Below are 16285 nucleotides of genomic sequence, written 5' to 3'. Positions count from 1 at the left end.
CTGGGAGATGTAGTGGGGCATTTTCTTAGGGGCTAGTGGCAATGAGTTAAAAGAGAAGGGGGTGACATTGGGGAGAGTGTGTGCTATGGTGAGTGCTGTGAATGGTGAACCATCTGATGAACCACAGACCTGTACCCCTGAAACAAATAGTACATCATAGGTTAATAATAAAGGGAGAGAGAGAGAGAGAGAGAGAGAGAAAGGGGTTACCAAGACCAGTCAGGGAAAGTAATATAAGACCTGTATTCCAGACCTGCCCCTTTCTGGCCACATAAGCTGGCGTTTCTAAGTGTCCGTCTGTAAAACGGGCACTGGAGCACAACACAGAGTTTAGGGAGAATCCAGTTATCCAAATGCTAAGATGCTAAGAGCTCATCCTGTGCTCTGAGAGCTAGATCACAGTTTTAGACCAAACATGTGAAAATTTGCATGTGTGTGTACACAGACATGTGCTCACATACACTCACATAGTGTGTGCATGCAGAACATTGTATATGTGTTTATATTCCTTCATACCTCAAAGAAGGGACACTGTGAGGAAAAATAGGCCGTATATAAAAATGTTTCTAGATCAGCTTCTTTCAAGCCACACATGCTTTAGAGATAGATGTTTGTTGTGTGACTAAAGTTTTGTACTGCCTAGTGCAGAGTTTCTCAGTAGGGACACTGTGGATGTTATAGGCCACATATTTCTTGTTTGTGTATTACTGGAGATTTAGCAGCATTCCTGGTCTTGACCCATTCGATGCCAGTAGCACACCCCACCTCCCACCTCCAGATGAGACCACCAAAAAAATGTCTCCAGACCTTGCCAAATGTCCCTGGGCACAAAATCACTCCCAGTTGAAACCACTGCCCGTGTGAAACCAAGATATAAGGAAGTGGTTCCCAGACTTTGGCAACCGTCTGAATCACTTGGAGAGCTTGTGAAAATACACGTTGCTGGGCCCCACTCCAGGGTTTCTGATTCAGAGGGTCTGGTGTTAGATCCAGGAATTTACGTTTCTAACAAGTCCCCAGGTGATTCTGATCCTGCTGGTCCTAGGACCACACTTTGTAAATGTATAGATGAGACGTGAGATGATCTAGAATAATATTCTTGATGATCTAAAATGTAAGTTTTGGGTTTTTTTTTAAATATTTGAGGATTATAGTGTTGTTACTGTGAGCACAGGGCCTGAGATCTCTTTATTAAAGCCATTGAGTAGTTCATCACAGCTGCGGTAGAGATTTTGGGGGGAAAGCAAGGCATTTATGGGAGATGTTCTGTCTGGACCGGGTTGCAGTCATCACTGCCCTGCCAGCTGTCACCTGAATCCTGCCAGGTCTTGGTGCAACACTAGGGCTTCTGCGGAAATCAACTTTAATTTTTGCTTTGCAGTCAGACTTAACTACCAAACAGTCATATCCAACCGGTCTGACGCTGGGGGTCTGCGCATCGGAAGTGAATGTGCAGAGTGGATTTGAAGGACACGGTGACTCAGGATGCCATTTGTGACCGGTGCCTATTAGAGCGTTGGCTTGGACTTGCATCTTATTTACTTGCCCTAGCTGTCTTGTCCTTCCTCAACTCCCCCCTTTCAGGTCAGAGTTCCCATTGTCCTGAGCTGACATCCACATTCGCTCTTATTTTATTTTATTTTTTTCCTTTGCTTGGAGTTAGAGACGGAGCCGTCTTGAGCTATTTATCAGTCTTATCTCTCCTGGCCCTCTGTTAGTAATTCAGTCCATGGATCTAATCTGCTTTAATTGATTGACCTCCCACAACCACACTTCAGCACAACAACAGGAGAAGCACAGCTGTAGTGGAGAGGTGCGTGCAGTTTTGCTGGGTGGGTGCAAAGGTCACTGAGACCTGTGCAGATTTAGGAAAATAGAATTTGTTTCCAAGCCATTTAACATGAATTTTCTAGGGACAATCTGTACAGATTCTAGAGCGGATGATGCGAGACAGTCATTTTAAATAGAGTGGTATCCTATAGGATGTGTGCAAACTCCTCTGACTCATTCATCATCTGTCGCGCTATTTCTCTGTCCGCAATCCCTGCCATCCTCACCCCCACCACTGACGTCATTTTTAAATTGTCCTTTGAAGAGCAGTTCAGAATTTGCCAAGATTTTGTTCATTTCTCTTAAATTCCATTTAACACCGGTATTACTATTGTTGCCTTGTTGTTTTTTGTTTTTTTTGTCTTTATATAGATAGTTGAATGACCTCCTCAAGGTTACCTGGACAACAAGACATGGAACTTGACTGGGCTCAGGTCTTCTGATTCTAAATCACAAAGGCTTCTGGAACCTAGAGCAGACATTTTCCTTTTCTCTTGCCCTTCCTGTAACAGTACTCCCCCCACCCCCCCACCCCCCACCAAGGGAAGGGGCCTGGGATGATAGTGAAAGTCCACATCATCTCCAACCTCCGTAGTTGGAGTCTTGTCCGTTTGGACAATTCCTGATGGGCTTAGACGTCTTGAGAGAAAGACCTGGTCTCTTATATCTCTTGAATTTTCAATGGTGTACAAAGGCACACAGAAAGTACACACTCCCTGCTTATTAGCTAACAATGATCTTGAGTCTAGAACAAGGAGACCATAACATTGAAAGAAGGGCCTGATGATCTTCACTGAAAGACAGTGACTGGCCATGAAAAGTGTCCATACTGTGTTGTAGTAAACACAAGACTGTTTGACCCTAGAGAACTTCAGGAAAATTCTCCCTTAGCCAAAATTATCTGATGAATCAAAATTGTGCCTTGTCTTTTTTTTATTGATTGCATACATAAAGCACAGTGAGATTGTATGTTTTGATTAAGATTTATTGCAAAAAATTGGCTATGGATGAACAATTCTCTTCATTATCATCTACTGTACAAATTCTATTTAACCTCCCATGGTATAAAAACTTACCAACACAGTTTTTTTTTCTACCAAAACCATGCATTCTAATTCCCTATTCATTCATCCTCTTATCCATTAATTTAACAAACATTAACTGAGCACCTTTCAGTATCCCTACATTTGAGATAGCCACTGTTAGTTTAGGTAGACAGATTAGGCAAGTTAGGCAAACATAAAGTATATAATGTGTGACGTTTATAGTGTCTTATATAAGTAACTCAACTGCAGTATGTAATACATGCGGCTGGAAACATTGCATGGTGGAAAACCCATGGATTTTAATCTTAAATGATTCTTCTTAGTTGTGTGAATTCCTAATTCTCTGAATCTCCATCTTTTTAGTCTATAATATCTGGAGGGTAATTGTAAGAATTCAAAAATTGTTCTTCCGGGCGCCTGGGTGGCTCAGTAGGTTAAGCCTCTGCCTTCGGCTCAGGTCATGATCTCAGGGTCCTGGGATCGAGCCCCATATCGGGCTTTCTGTTCCGTAGGGAGCCCGCTTCCCCCCCCCCTCTCTGCCTTCCTCTCTGCCTACTTGTGATCTCTCTCTGTCAAATAAATAAAATCTTAAAAAAAAATTGTTCTACCAAAAAGTACCTTCCACACACCTACCCATTCTTCAACGTAGTCTGGGTTACACTGCATAACAAGCAGATTCAAGATTTGGTGGCATAAAACAATCAAGCTTTGTTTCTCATTTTCCATGTCCATTGTGAGTTGGCTTGTTGCCATCCTCACTCAATGACCCAGGCTGACAAAGAGGCCACTGCCAGAGATTTGCTGCGCACAGTGGTTGAGAGCCAATGGGAGAACTCTGGTTGGTCTCACACCAGCAGTTTAATGCATGGCTCAGGAGTGACACCTAATTTATTGGTTACCACTGGTTTCTTGGCCCTGCACATCACAAGGGGACCTAGAAATCCTCTCTTACTACGAGCCGATAATGGGGGGACAGTAACGCTGTCACTGACTGTTTTATTGACTGCGACCCAGACTTTGGAACAGGTACGCCAGACCTGGCAGTGTCTGGCCCCCAGAGGGATCACATACCTGTTGTTCTTCCTTTATGACTGCTTAGCCCTGAACTCACAGATTCCGTGGGAAGCCTGGAAGCCAGGATATTGAGAACTGCTTCCTTTGCACATCTCCCGGGCATACCTTTGAGAGTCCCAGTTCTGTTTCTGTCCGCTTCAATTGTCTAAACTAGTGGATGGTGCTTTTTACCTTCCCTGGGGGCATTGCGGAACGAATGAAGAGATTGCCTGCGGGGAGGTCTTTATTCCTGAGGATTTTTCTTGCCCTTGTGCATCTCTGCTCCTGAAATCTGACCCTGGTGTTGGTAGGATCTCCTGGGTCACCTCCACAGCAATAACATAATGTGGCTGATGGAAGATCAGAGAGCTGGAGCCGGACTAATTTGAGGAACCAGGTGGGCTTGTAAACAGTTATTATTGATGAAGAATGACTTACTGGCTATTTACAGACACCTGTTTTCCTGTTCAGTCTTGTTTTCTGTGTGTGTGTGTGTGTGTGTGTGTGTGTGTGTGTGTGTGTGTGTGTTTAACAGACTTTTTTTTTTTATTGCACTTGAGGACTCTTTGGTAATGTCTTCTGATTTACCACTTGTCTGTGTTTTTAATATCAAGGAAGAACATAGATTGAAGTGATTGCCTTTGGTAGCAACTTTAGTGGTGATGGGTGTGGAGTTATTAAAATTTATAGGCATGCTGGTTTTGCAGCTACACTTTGCTTGCCTTGGACGGGCTTATAAAAGACACCGAGGAATGCGAAGAGAGAGCAGCTACCAAATTGTGACAGGAAATCAACCGTGCAAATGTTGTTTTTTAATGTTCTGTTTGCTAAAATTTACATTTATGTTTACAATATTTCTTGATGACACTGTCGCCCAACCAGCCAGCCCTTAGCTCGCACCACCACTTTGAACTATACTGATGAGGGAAGAGAAAGGGAGAAGATGACTGACATTTATTGAAGTCCCAAAGTATGAGCAGCCACGTGCCGGGTGTTTCACACACATGTATTCTCCTAAAATCTTCCTAAAATCCAAGCTTCAAAGGTAGCAATTCGCCTTTCCCTTCTTCCCCAGGTCCCTTTATAGTGGGGAAGTCGGAAGTTAAATAACCTGCCCAAGATCACATAGCTCTCAGAGCGAGAGAGAGGCATTATTTGAACCATGCCATGCTGAAACCATGTTTATCCTATTGAACAAATTAACTTCCCCAGTGCTCACAGGGTGTGACATATAGTCAGTCAAATGTTTGGATTGTTCCTTCTCCTGATCTCATTTATCCCTTTTACTTAAATAATATTTTATTACTTGTCAAGTGCTGTCAAGTTCATCATTGTAATCATATCATTTTTAGCCTTATAACAGCCCTAGGAAGTCTGGAAAGCTGGTGTCCTGAACCTACCGTACAATACTAAAAAGGGGTTCGGAAAAGTTAGGTCACTTTCCCAAAAGGTCAGCTGAGGCTGTCTCCAAAGCCAACATTCTTTATCCCTCAAATCGTCTCCTCTCCAAACGCATGAGCCAGCAGAGTTCATTTTCATGGCAGCTGAGCGTGAGGAATTCAGTCCTAGGCAACTATATGGGTACTTGCCGTACGACTTGTAACGAACTGAGACAAAGCAGTTAGCCACAGATTACAATGCCGCTGTGGTGCCATGACAAATGACAAGGAGGTTGCAGTGATGAAATCTTATTACCGCAAGTAAAGAGACCACATCTGAGGTCGAGCACAGCCACAGTTACCACCGTGGGGGAACACGATGGAGCATCTGGGTAAGGGTCTCCACGTTCATTGGCGGGAGCTCTCGCAGGATTGAGAAGATCTCTCCGAAGCCTTGATTACAGTGGCAAATGTGTGGCGCCTCCGATAAGGACCAAATATTTATTCTGGCAGAGATTAAATCTTTTCTTCCCCTGAATCTATTATGGATCTTGCAGAAAATCTGCCCAAGAACATATCTCGCTGATCAGCCAACTCACTGAGCCAGAACTGTACTGTGCCGCTGCCGTTGCTGAAAAGCTGCAGAATGCTGGTTTAAAGGTCTCCGCTCTACCTAAAACTGCTCTCCACCATGATTAATTAGTGACTCAGAGGTGAATTGAATCACCAGCAGCCCTTTCCGTGCGCCCAGGATTTATATAGTGGTTTCTCATTGAAGAACAGTGGTGCAATAAACAGCCCACATTTGTGGGGTGGGCAGAGGAGTGATGGTGTCTGCACTTATGGCTTCTTAACTCCTCCGGTTCCCTCGTTCTGCTAAACCGGTTATGACTCAGGTTACTATAACCTTGCTTATTTAGGCATAAGGATGAGTAGGTTCTAACATGTACGCGCCAACCCTTAGAAAAGGATGCCGGTGCTTTAAGTAGGGGAAAGCAGAAAAATCACAGTATCATTTCTGAATTCCTAGAGAATGAAGGAGAAAGAATAAAATGATCCAGTATTAATTATGGGCATGAAAGATGCAAAAGAACCCATCATCAATTTCATTTCTCCATTTTAATGCAGGTGCTTTGTTTAGTGCTGGAGATGTAGGGGTGAGGGGAAAAAACACCCTGAGAACATAGTGTCCCAATAAACAGGGATTTACGAAATCATAAGTACATTTAGTCCCCATTTAGGAGGGCACCTGCATTCCTTTTTACAGAAAATAGAACATGGGAATTGCAGACATCATTTTACATTGTGTGCTGTGCAATCTGGACACAAAGGAAGGGACAGTGTCCACCCCGTATCACAGCTATCCCTGCATGTTGAAAGCCGCCTTTCTTAGTCACCTTAGATGCCTAATTTCTAAAATCAAGACTCCTAGGTACTTGTCCACTCTTTTTTCAGGAATAAGATGTGTTCACCTCCTAAAGGAAAATTGGCAAGGTGAAGAAAGCGGTCTTTTGAAAAAAGAAGTGAAGTGTACCAAAGTATCTGGAAACCAAAGCCTAAAACCTCACCAGAAGTCTTAATTTACTGACTTTAAGCACAACAAGTGCCATGTATTGAATGGATTTTTGTTTATAAATAAATGAACCCAATTACTAAATCTGAGTTTCCATGAAATCCTTCCTACACTTAGCTTGAATGCCTTCTGGACTACTTTTTTCATATCCTTCTTTTTCTTATCCTTTCCTCCCTCCTCCTCCTCTTTCCTGTCCTCCTCCCCCTCTACCTTCTTATTCTCCTTCTACCTCTTGAAAAAGAACAGAGAGGATAACAGAGACTATGTGGACAAAGAGAACATCAGGGTTACCACTAAATTTTATTGCTCTTAAATGTTCAACCTGTTGCCAATAAGTCAGAAAACTAGAAAAATGGAGAAAGATGTTTCCTCCTGTCCTCGCCCATCCCTCCTGATGTGCCCTGTGCCGTGATACCTTCCTGGGAGGTTGACAGAGACGGATTAAATCTGACCAGTAAGCTTACTTCTGTTTTGTGTCTCATTGTGAATACTATTTCCAACTCTTAGTCGTAACCAATGACTAGAGGAGAAAAGTAAGAATTTTAATAGCATTATTCATGTTTCAGTGTTTCTGGCACTTCTCAGGTAGCAGATGGTGCCGTCGCCTCTACCTTCACCATCATCATCACCCTCATTGCCAGAGTGTTTCTCTTCTGGAATTCATTGTATTTTCCTTCCCAAAAGTCTTTTTTGGGGGGCCGTTGAGGTTCTCATTTGCTATGTAGCATACAACTGCTGAATATCATAGTCCTCTTCGGATGAGCCTTAGGAATAGCGGCACACGTGTGAGAAGAGTAGCAGCCATCTGACCCTGAAAACCCCAGCTCGGTTTCACTGGCCTCTCCTAAGGATACATTTCCTCTGGGTTTGAGACTTACATGGCGTGTCCTCGGGTGTTGATCTATAATGCTAGCCTCTGTGCTATTGCCTGCTCATCATTCATTGTACCCCTCCTGCCTTGGCCTCAATCCCCACCCCCCCCCGAAATGCACAAGTATGATTATATTTCCTCTTTAGTCCTAAATCCAAACTGCGAGGTGATCTAGGCTCCAGTGTCTAATTACCTCCCCTAGAAAACAGGCTTCGTTCCTCTCACAGAAATGTACTTTGCAGTGTCACTGCCCAGCTCTTACGTGGTTCTGTGGTTTCCAGCTTTGATATCTGTGGAGAGCAATCAAATGATGTCACTTGTGCAAGGGCAGCCCGTGAGAGCAATCTGGGTGGCTTTATACCATTGACTTTTATGCTGCGGATGAAAGCCCATGGAGAAACGTAGGCTACTATTGTTCCCTTCATGCAGACAGCTCCCTCTGGGTATCTACAAGGTTTCCTGCCAGTCAGGATCCACTTTAAAGAGAACATTTTGCGGTTGGTGCTAACTATGCCTTTTGTGTTTCCTTATCATAGGAACAGGGGAAAATTGGAGTTGTCTTCAATATTGGCACCGTTGACATCTCCATCAAGGAGGAGAGAACCCCCGTCAATGATGGTAAATATCACGTGGTGCGCTTCACCAGGAACGGCGGCAACGCCACACTCCAGGTGGACAACTGGCCAGTGAATGAGCATTACCCCACAGGTACGTGTTGTTCGCTCTGTGACCATGCACTCTCTTTGGCTCCCCCATTCTTACTCCTAAGTGGCAACTTTTTCATTACTGTCCCCATATCATAAAACACTGATTACTAACCACATCAGTCATGTTTTTTTGTTTTGTTTGTATGAGAAGAGTTATCACGTCAGGGCTTGGTTCAATGCAGGGAGCTTCTGGAGACTTACTAACTATGCACTGGACACTCTTTGTCAATCTGACATACTACCCAACTGGCTCATACTAAAGACAATGGCCTTAGGTTTTCCATGGCATTGCAGATGATGACCGGGGGAGGGATGGGGTGCCATCCCCATCGTGAGCTACTGTTGATGATCACAGAATAATCCATTTTCTTATCTGGACTCTATGGTGCCATTTAGGCAGGCAAGGTTGAAAGTACAGATGGTCAGAGATTTCAGACAGACTGTAAAGGAAGTTTACTAAAACTTAAAGGGTTGAATATCAAGTCAGGGTAACGATGAGGAAAAAATGAAGGGTTAGGTTTCATTCATTTGGTTGACTTGGCCAATTTTTCCTTTCATTAACGCTAAGCCTGCTTTGATATTCAGAGATTAGTCCTAGTAGGCATTTTAATAGCAAGCATGCTGGTGTGGGAGGGAGAGGGGTTAATCATCTGTTTAAATTTTATGGTCAAGGAGCATTTGCCAGCAAACTCCCAGAGCCAGATGGCCAAATCAAGGGCAATGGGAGGAAAGGTTTCCTTCTTTTAAAGAGATCATTCAAATCATCCTTTAGCTTTCCCTCTCATCTCTCACCTCTCCTAGCAAAAGAGTCCTGAACCCTCATCATCAAAGTTCCAGGAAAGGAAGGGAAAATACTTTGGCTAAGGGCCTTTGTTCCACAATGGCATTATCACTTGGTGGATGCAAGAGGCTAGCTCAGAATATTGAACTTTTCACTAATGTGGGCATGAGACCATGTTTCACTCTCTCTCCTATGCTTCAAATTCCGCATAATTCTCTTACTCCCGTCCTCTCACTTCCTTAATAGTGAAGTAGGCGCAGGGATAAGGGAGCCCAAAGCACATTTTCAGAAGTTTTTAAGAGCTGTTTAGCTAATTATCATCACATTTGGGAGAAATACAGAAAGTAAATTTGCCTATTTGTGGCCCAAGAATTTTGAATGACTCGAAGGCTATAATTTTCATGCCTAATTCAGCATTAATTTTCTTTAAAAGCCAATCAGAAGGAATGGTGCTACTACTCACTCCCCCTCCCCCCACCCCCAAATAGCCAGTCTTCCTGTGACTGGTTTAAGGATTATAGGAGCGTCTATAAAAAGCATACAAGACTCCCAAGCTATTGATATGAAAAGCACCGCCTACCCATTTATCTACCATCTCAGTCTCCACACAATATCCAGCTCAGCCTTTGCTGGGAGTCTCTTGTCATACACTTAGTACTTCTCAGATTAAGGCACAAAAATGACCTTATGCGTTTATCTTTGAGCCTTTGAAGACAGCCAGAGGTGTTAGCAGCGGCTATGAATTCTTATCATCATCCAAATTCTTTAGGCACTAATAGACCTGATTTTTAAATGTTTTGTGCTTACACTCTGGGAGATGGGTGGACACGGGAATCCAAATAGCCTGAGATCTGAAAAGCCATTCATCTGCTTATCAGAAAACTCGCTCACCGTGCGTGTTATCACTGGCCCCGCTAATGCTGCTGTAGGGTTTGTTGTTTCTATTAGGAATTTCAGAGATTTCTAAATTGATGTTAACCACTTGCCCTGAGCCAACATAGAATCCATGAGTTTGCTGAAGACTCTTTAATGGTCATTTAAAAACCACAGTAAGAAAACCAGTGACCCTGGCTGTGTGCCTGTCTCTTTATATCTTTGGTTCCAGATTATGGGTTGCTCACTATGTTTTCAAAACAGAATAAACTTTTCTTGAATGGCATTGCTTACCACTGAAAGCGATTATTAGTAACTCCTGGTAACCATTACTTAGGAATAATAAGTATTATCATGACCGAGCATGAGGCAGTAGAGCGGTTGTAAGTCTGGGCTTTGGAGTCATCTGGCTGGAGTTGGTGCCATCAGCTGTGAGTCTAAGGCAGCCTGAATTAAAACCTTGAAGGGCCCTGAGCACTGAATTATTTGGTGTCTGCCCCTGTATGCAGTTCAGCAGTATACCGTAAAATAAGTGTAAGAATTTCTAATACTCTTGATTTGGGGATTGATCACTGTGATGCTTCAGAAATATATTCTGTTCTTTCTCCCCACATTCTCATCTTTTACTCTGTTTTCTTGCTTCTCTAAGTATGTATTCTTCCTATGTGTCGATCCAGTGTCCCCTCAATAACTTTAGGCAAGCTGCTTAACCTCTGAACCTCTGTTTACTGGTCTATAAAATGGGGTTGTGTTAATATTTACTTTCCAGGGCTAATGTGCAGATTCAGTGAATGTATATAAAATGTTAATTAAGTCAGAAAATGACCAAATATTTGGGTAGCATTGTTTTACTATGACATCTTCACTCATACAATTTTCTTCACTGAGGCCATTAAATAGCCCACAAATTAGGTAGGTTTGGAATTCTTATTCTCCATTTCAAATTTAAAAAGAGACCCAGGAAGATGCTATGTTTTTCCTAAGATCACATAGTAAATGTGGGACAGGACTAAGACCATATTCTCCTGTTCTCAACTGGACACAATTTCTACTTTTGTTCCCACAAAAATTGGGGGATATTTTGAAAAATGCATGGGTAGAAATGAACATCTCTCTTCTTAAGTCATTTTAAACTTACTCCTTTTTTTTAAAGTGTCCTAATACATAGGTCAGTACCAATAACCACACAAAGGTGGATATTATGAGGTGTGGAGTTGAAAATCCTTTTAAAAAGAAAAGGTTTTTTTTAGCTGTGCTAAAAGGCTCATTTGTAATGAGCCCAAGCTGTCCTCCTTGCAACAATAGCAATGTGCTTCCATGAGGCGATTCAAATACTGAGTATTTGAACTAGTAATCATCATACTTCATTGCCTGGACTGGAAAGTGGTAAGTGGAAAGTCCAACATTCTAGTTTTATTTCTAGTTTTCTTATTTTTTAAAGGGTAAACATTTACTTGGAACAATCTAGTTTTAAAAATTTATATTTTTATTTTTGAGAAAGCGTGAGAGAGCAAGAGTGGAGAGCGGTGAGGCCAGGTCAAGGGGCAGAAGGAGAGGGAGAGAGAGAGAATCTTACATAAGTTCCATGCCCAGCGCAGTGCCCGACTTGGGGCTCCTGAAGCTCATAACTCTGAGATCATGACCTGAGCTGGAATCAAGAGTTGGACTCTTCACCGACTGAACCATCCAGGCGCCCCCAATCTAGTTTTATATTCCATTCTTCCAAGACTTCTTGGGAATGGTCACCTTTTGATCTTTGGATACCTTACTTTCTCTCCCTCCTGCCTCCCTGTGCTACTGAAAGGATCCACTTAACTAAATTTAAAGCATCATTAGAGCAATCTGGCAATGTTTGATTTATATTAAACCATAAGATTAAAATACTCCCTGTATCTGGGCATCAGAGAACAAAGACATCTGGTTGGGCAAGCTTGACACGATTTCTGCAAAAAGGATGCATCCTTTTTCCCCGCTACCCTCTTTTATTGATAGTGATAAGTATAGAAACTCTCAAAAGGAGTTCAGTTGTGCTACTTGTCTATTGCTAATGTTTAAACAGTTAAGAAATACGAAGGAATTCCTGCAGAATATTTGCGTAAGTTAGCTCATTTTGAGGGCATGTTCTCAGAGAACCGTTCCTGCGCAACAGGTCCCTGTGTATCAGGATGATGAATGGGTCAACTCCAGAATCTTCTCCTCTCCTGGACATTCATAGGATTTTATGTGACTCTACTGAAGCATCCCAGTGTGACATAGTTAGAAAGCAGCTGGGCCCAGGGAAGACAGCATTGGCTTTTTGTGAATTAGGATGGATCCAAAAGAAAAGTAGTTCTAGAGCTATCGGGATCTTGTATCACTTAATACTGGGTATAGAACTCAAAAGCAACTTCTTTCTTTGAACCTGAAAATAGAAAGCCTATGGAGCAGGAGAGGGAGGTAAAAGCAGAATCAGCCCAGAGCTGGCATCCACGCACAGACAAATGTTCCTTATAAAGCCTCTGATTACTGTCTTGACACAATGCAGTGGTGGTGACAAGGGAGGGGAGGTGAAAGGCGACTTAAACATGAGGAGTTAATTTTAGCCCCAGCTCTAGGTCCCCTGGGAGGCTGAGCTGACTAGGATTGTTCAAGAGCCCGTCTACCATGCCTGGGTGGCTGGCTGTGTCACTAGGCCTATTGGAACCCTGAGTGTGGAGGGGAAAGAGGCTTTTTGGGTCAGAGACGGGCTTCCTGGAAAATGAAGGCTGATGAGCAGCTCTGATGTACTAGACTTTCCATCTTCCCACTGCAGACGGTGCTGAGGAGAACAGGGTCTCAATGGTTTTTTTCTTTTTTTCTTGATATTGCATACCAACTTATTTGAAGAGCTCTTTATTGGATTCCCCATTTTTTCAGTCAATAAAATGCCCCTGATGACCTGAACTTGAATGCTATCCCACCATCCAGCCCAGAACACGAAAAGGATGGAGAAGTGGCTCTCCTTGAAGACAGTCTATTAGAAAACTTCTTATATTTGAATGTGTCCAATCCTGCAGAATCTTATCTTTATAGGTATTGAAAGCAAAAACATTGCTATCGTGCTTAGTGATGTCCCAAGTGAAATAAGAGAGGTTTCCTTGTCCACATCTCATCTTAGATTACTGAGATTTTGAAGGGTTAAAACCAAGTCTATATACTTGACATGATGCTGAAATTTCTCATGTATTGGTTTTTCATTAATTTCTACCCAGGAGGTTTTCGTTCCTTTTTCTTTCTGCCTTTGCCTGCAAACACTTGAGACCTTGCCAGATTTGAAGCCCACATTAAAACAAGCCCCATCTACTTGCTCATTCATCCGTTCAGAACTAGTGTTACTTTCAGTTCAACTGGAGGAAGGAAAAAAAAGGAAAAAACCACAACATAGATAGTGACGCCTGTACGGGGAATAACAAATAAAATATTATCAAGAGAAAGCTGTATTTGAACCTGACTCTAGAGACTGTAGAGATACAATGGCAACGAGAAAAAAGAAATGAATATGTTGGAACATGGCTAGGTACATTTTGAAACCATCTTATAAATAAGTTCTTCGAACATTGGGTCACAGAATGTATCAGTTAATCAACCAAACCAGGGCATCCCGAGGATTCTGACTGCTAAATAGTCCGGCTTGTCAGGAACAAATTAGGATTCACAAGTAAGTGAGTTTCTACTTCCGGGGAACTTTCAACTTGCTGAGGTTGGTCTTTGGTGAAAAGATGTATAAAATTCTTTTCAGTGGATTTTCTTTACAAAGCAGTGTTCTTTAACTTGGCTATGAATGAGATTCTCTTGGGAACTTTTAAGAAACTGCCAGTTCTCAGGTCCCAGATGCAGGTAATCGGATCAGTCTGGGGTGTGGTCCATGGACCAACAGCACCGGAATCACCTGGGAGCTTGTGAAAAATGGGGCATCTTGGGCCTCTCCTCAGACCTACTGAATCAGAATCTGCATTTTAACAAGATACTCAGGTGATTTGTGTGTAGTGTCAGGTTTCAGAAGCACAGTCCTGGCATCAATAGTTTTGTTTTGTTTTATTTTAAGATTTTATTTATTCATTTGACAGACAGAGATCACAAGTAGGCAGAGAGGCAGGCAGAGAGAGAGGAAGGGAAGCAGGCTCCCCACTGAGCAGAGAAGCAGAGAGCCTGATGCGGGGCTCAATCCCAGGACCCCGGGGACCACGACTAGCCAAAGGCAGAGGCTTTAACCCACTGAGCCACCCGGGCGCCCCAGCATCAATAGTTTTAAAAAGCTCCCGTGGTGATTCTATATGTAGCTAGGTTTGAGAATCGCTGATACTTAGGAAGCTAAACATGTCTCTCTCTCTCCTATCAAACTGACTAGCAGCGGGGTCCAACATGGTAGCCACTAGCCCCATGCAGCCACACTTGTGATGTGGCTGATAGGACAGAGGCCTTGAATTTTTTTTTTTTTTTTTAAGATTTCATTTATTTACTTGAGGGAGAGAGAGAGAAAGTGAGCACAAGTCAGGGAGAGCGTACAGAAGAAGAGAAAGAAGAAGCAGACTCCCCGCTGAGCAGGGAGCCCAACATAGGGCTCGATCCCAAGACCCCAGGATCATGATCTGAGCTAAAGACAAGACACTCAAATGTCTGAACCAGGTAATCCTGAAATTTTATTTTTATTGTGCAATTATTATGTCCTAGGCACTGAAGATTTAAATACTTTTTTTTTTTCATTCGGTCCTTAGGCCACCAGGAGGCTGAGTAGCTAGTGGCCAGAATCAGGCAACACAGGACTAGAACATATTGTCTCTTACTTCCTTTTACTTGTTTTATAGAATGTAAATCTCTGTTTACAGCAGTAATAAATTAATGAGCATTTACCTTCATATACCTTCTAAACTCAGCTAAGGTATGTTGTCTTGATAACAACACGGGGATAATCACCCCTCTTGATTCACTGGATTGTTATCCCAGAGAGGTAGAAATGGCAGATGTCACCATCCTAACCAAAATCATCCCACTTCATGCATAACATCTTATTTACCCTTGTTATAAACCCTTAAGGTTGATGTTAGTTTTATTCCCGTTTTACACATTAGGAGCCATTCAGAGATTTTAGGTACTTGCCTGGAAATCTCTACTTTCTGCCAAGTTAGAAGTTAGCACTTCCCAGTGCATTTGTGACATTTGCTTTCCTCTACATCCTTGGTTCAACCTATGGGACTTCGGCAGCCTCCTTCTTTTCACAATTCTCGTTTATCTTCTAGCACCATATTTACGTGGATGGGAAGGGCTTTCTTAGATGCGAGTCTCTTACTATGGAAAGGTCTTGGGGGATGGGAGAGTGTTGAGAGGGTGCATAGTATTTTGTTTTGTTTTGTTTTGTTTAATTTTTGTTTTATCCAGCAACCCTTCTTTCTCTTCTGTGAATTCCCAGCCACAAGATAAATAGCCTTGTACTTAAAAGTTAAATACAATTACTGTTATCAAACCTAGAGCCTTTCTGTCCCTGTAAATGTCTCTTAGAGGCTGATAAGCATTTCAAAGCAAACTGTGGGCTTCTAGCTAATGTTAAAATTAAACCTAACCACCTAAAAGACAAAAAGACAAGAATACATACACATTTATATACACATATATGTTTACACACATGCACACACACACACCCTATGAAAGAGAGAAGAACGTTTGGGATAGAGGGAAAAGGAACTCATAAACACATGGCACATGGACACAAGACACATGTCCCTGAGACAGTAAGCCAACACATGGCTCAAGGTTATTTATGATATAATAACACACAAAGGAGTTTGTTATCATTATGAAGATTTACATCAGATAATATGACAGCAGTTATAGTAAATAAAGACATTATTTATCTAGAATTCATTTGTGAATAAGACTGTGATTTTGATATAGAGACTTGTTCATCAAAAGAATAATATTTCTGGAAACTTCTAGAGGACTTTGTGAGATAAACATTTAATGGTGGGTTATAGTTAATGATTTTATCCTCTTTAGTAGACTACCTTGGGATTTAGAGGGGAAGGTGGAATTTAACAAAAGGCCCAGGATGATTATTTATTTAACCATATGTTAAATGGTACACATATTATATAGTCTAGGGACTCAGTGACATAAGTGATGAGAAAATTGAGGGTCACTCCTAGGCACTCTTTAACTA

At 42.2% G+C, this 16285-nt stretch overlaps 1 protein-coding gene across 6 annotated transcripts in view; it reads left to right on the top strand.

Moving 5' to 3' along the window:
• LOC111148522 (neurexin-3-beta) overlaps window positions 1-16285 on the top strand; it is a 1534880-nt gene that overhangs the window by 1338668 nt on the left and 179927 nt on the right. For all 6 annotated transcript variants that reach the window (XM_022505142.1, XM_022505141.1, XM_022505143.1 and 3 more), the window contains one exon: window positions 8289-8460. In XM_022505142.1, the coding sequence (XP_022360850.1) occupies window positions 8289-8460 (172 nt within the window). The remainder of the gene's footprint in view (window positions 1-8288; window positions 8461-16285) is intronic.

This window comes from Enhydra lutris, unplaced genomic scaffold (assembly GCF_002288905.1).
Source record: "Enhydra lutris kenyoni isolate GAN:26980312 unplaced genomic scaffold, ASM228890v2 scaffoldscaffold20, whole genome shotgun sequence".
NCBI lineage: Eukaryota > Metazoa > Chordata > Mammalia > Carnivora > Mustelidae > Enhydra > Enhydra lutris.
The sequence above is the reverse complement of the archived record's forward strand: the minus strand, read 5'-3'. Positions and strand labels throughout refer to the sequence as shown.